Source organism: Pinus tabuliformis, chromosome 9 (genome assembly GCF_031772625.1).
Source record: "Pinus tabuliformis cultivar Carrire ecotype Pingquan chromosome 9, CPIR1, whole genome shotgun sequence".
NCBI lineage: Eukaryota > Viridiplantae > Streptophyta > Pinopsida > Pinales > Pinaceae > Pinus > Pinus tabuliformis.
In genome coordinates this window covers 1,313,580,410-1,313,582,425 of record NC_142307.1, presented here as the reverse complement: position 1 = coordinate 1,313,582,425, position 2,016 = coordinate 1,313,580,410, and the positions used below count along the sequence as shown (strand labels likewise).

The 2,016-nt window shown below is 41.2% G+C and overlaps 1 protein-coding gene across 1 annotated transcript; it reads left to right on the top strand.

Annotated features, from left to right (window-relative positions):
- The first annotated feature begins 819 nt into the window (after window positions 1-819).
- On the top strand, window positions 820-1,815 carry LOC149153366 (uncharacterized). The gene is made up of 2 exons (XM_089443802.1): window positions 820-1,027; window positions 1,346-1,815. The coding sequence occupies exons 1-2, from the start codon at window positions 820-822 to the stop codon at window positions 1,726-1,728; spliced, it is 591 nt and encodes a 196-aa protein (XP_089299928.1). The 3' UTR covers window positions 1,729-1,815.
- Window positions 1,816-2,016: the final 201 nt, after the last annotated feature.

The following is a 2,016-nucleotide window of genomic DNA, read 5'->3' as shown; positions in this document are numbered from 1 at the left end:
AAAAGCAAAAACATGAATCCATAAAACACATGCGCCATCAAACACACACAGTGTACCTTAGATCCCCTTATTCAATTTCGGGCGGATCTAGGACACAATCAACACCAAAAAACTGATATCTTTATTAATCACTGAGTACATCTGAAGCAATGATAATTCCAAGCTTACAACCCTTTGAAACAACTCGCCTTCAAAATCTGAATGGATAGTGACACGATCCCTCTCAAAGTAAAACAGTACTTTGAAATACAACAACTTTCCCTTATCACTCCAAATACAAAATAAGACACTTATATCTCCAAAATTACAAAATATACTCCTTATCTCTCCAAAATAAAAAATTTAATGCATCTCTCTTAAAAAATCCCTTATTTCTCCACACCTTACATACTCCCCAATTTCTTCACACCTTATCTCTCTATTAAAAAACCTTTATAATCACTTTTACATACTCCCCATTAAAATAATTATTAAAACTTTATGAAATCACTTGAATTCACGTTGCTTATGTATGTAAAGGTTATGTGCCATTCCCTTTATGCATATAATAATAAACGTACCATACAATGTGCCTTTTCAAAAACTTTTCACCGTATACTTTGAACAACTCATAACTTGCAACGATAAAAAGAAGACGCAGAGATGTTAACTGATCCAATGCAGAGACATCGAATAACGCACACCTTTATAAAGTGATTTTGTTTGTAGAGCCAATGTTGTACTCAGTCCGACCAGATTTGGAATGATTTCCCCCAAATTCTCTGATTGTGATGTCGAAGAAAAGTATTGTAATGCTCGGATGTAAGAGTTGTTAGACTGATGAGGCTTCCAAAGCTCGGTTCACAATATCCACCGCCAATTGCAGAAACAAGTGCTTACAAATCCTTCGAGCTTCTCTCCTCAACAGGATTCGAAGTTTTCAAATCCAGGCAGCGCCATGATAACAGAGATGTGTTCTTCATAAGCATTCATTCAGCAACCTTCAGCACTGTCCGTGCCATGGATTATGAGCGTGACAAAGACTCTGGTTCGTCGCGGTTCACCAGTTTCCACATTAGTAGTTCCTTACAACAGCGGTAGCCAACAGAAAAATTTCAGAAGCCCGATTCTAAACCTAGCGAACAAACGTAATACAGTTCCACGAGCTGCAAAAACGCAGTTCGGCCATCACAACTCCTTTGCTGCATAAAAATACATGTGGTCATTGCAACTCCACACTCACCACAAGCACAAGAACGACAAATTATATTGCGGCTTGATCTCCACCATCAATGAGATATTCAACGCAGTTCAGGTTTCCACGCGTTTTTTTGAGTCATTTCTTTGGCATGTTGACAACTCCAAGCTGCTCCCCTTCCTTCTCAATTCGGAGCCAGAAGAATCCCCACAGCAATAACCGCCCGGATAAAAAAGCCAGTGGAGGAGCTATACAACATCCGCGTGGAAAAGAACGTAGCCGAAGAACGGCTGGAAGAGCTGGGAGTCAAAAGATGGTCGAGATGGGAGAGTGGGAAATGCAAGCTCAAATGGGAATGGCATGTCGATCAGCTCGTCTACATCGCCAAGGGATGTGTTCGGGTGGTTCCACACGATTGCAAGGACGAGGCCTGGTTCTACGAAGGTGACCTCGTCAGATACCCCAAGTGGCTGGAGGCTGCTCTGTACTTCCAGGGAACCTACGAGGAACGCTATCGTTTTCTCGCGTATGGGGACGACTTCTCTCTATAAGGCTACTTGGAAGCCATTGGTAGCGACAGATTTTTATTCGTCATACAATCTGTTAGCACATAACCATGCCTACATGTTGCTAACATCAGACATGTGCTCCATACAACGCTCGAACTGTGAATTGCGATCTCCAGCAGACGCTGATAGAGTACAACAGGGAGAACAACACGCAGTTTTCATGCAATTGTCCTCAAGCGATAATTAAATAAACAGATTGGAACCTTGTTGGCTCTGATACCACATGATGAGAATAAGATTAACTCAAACACATTACAAGAAAACACATAT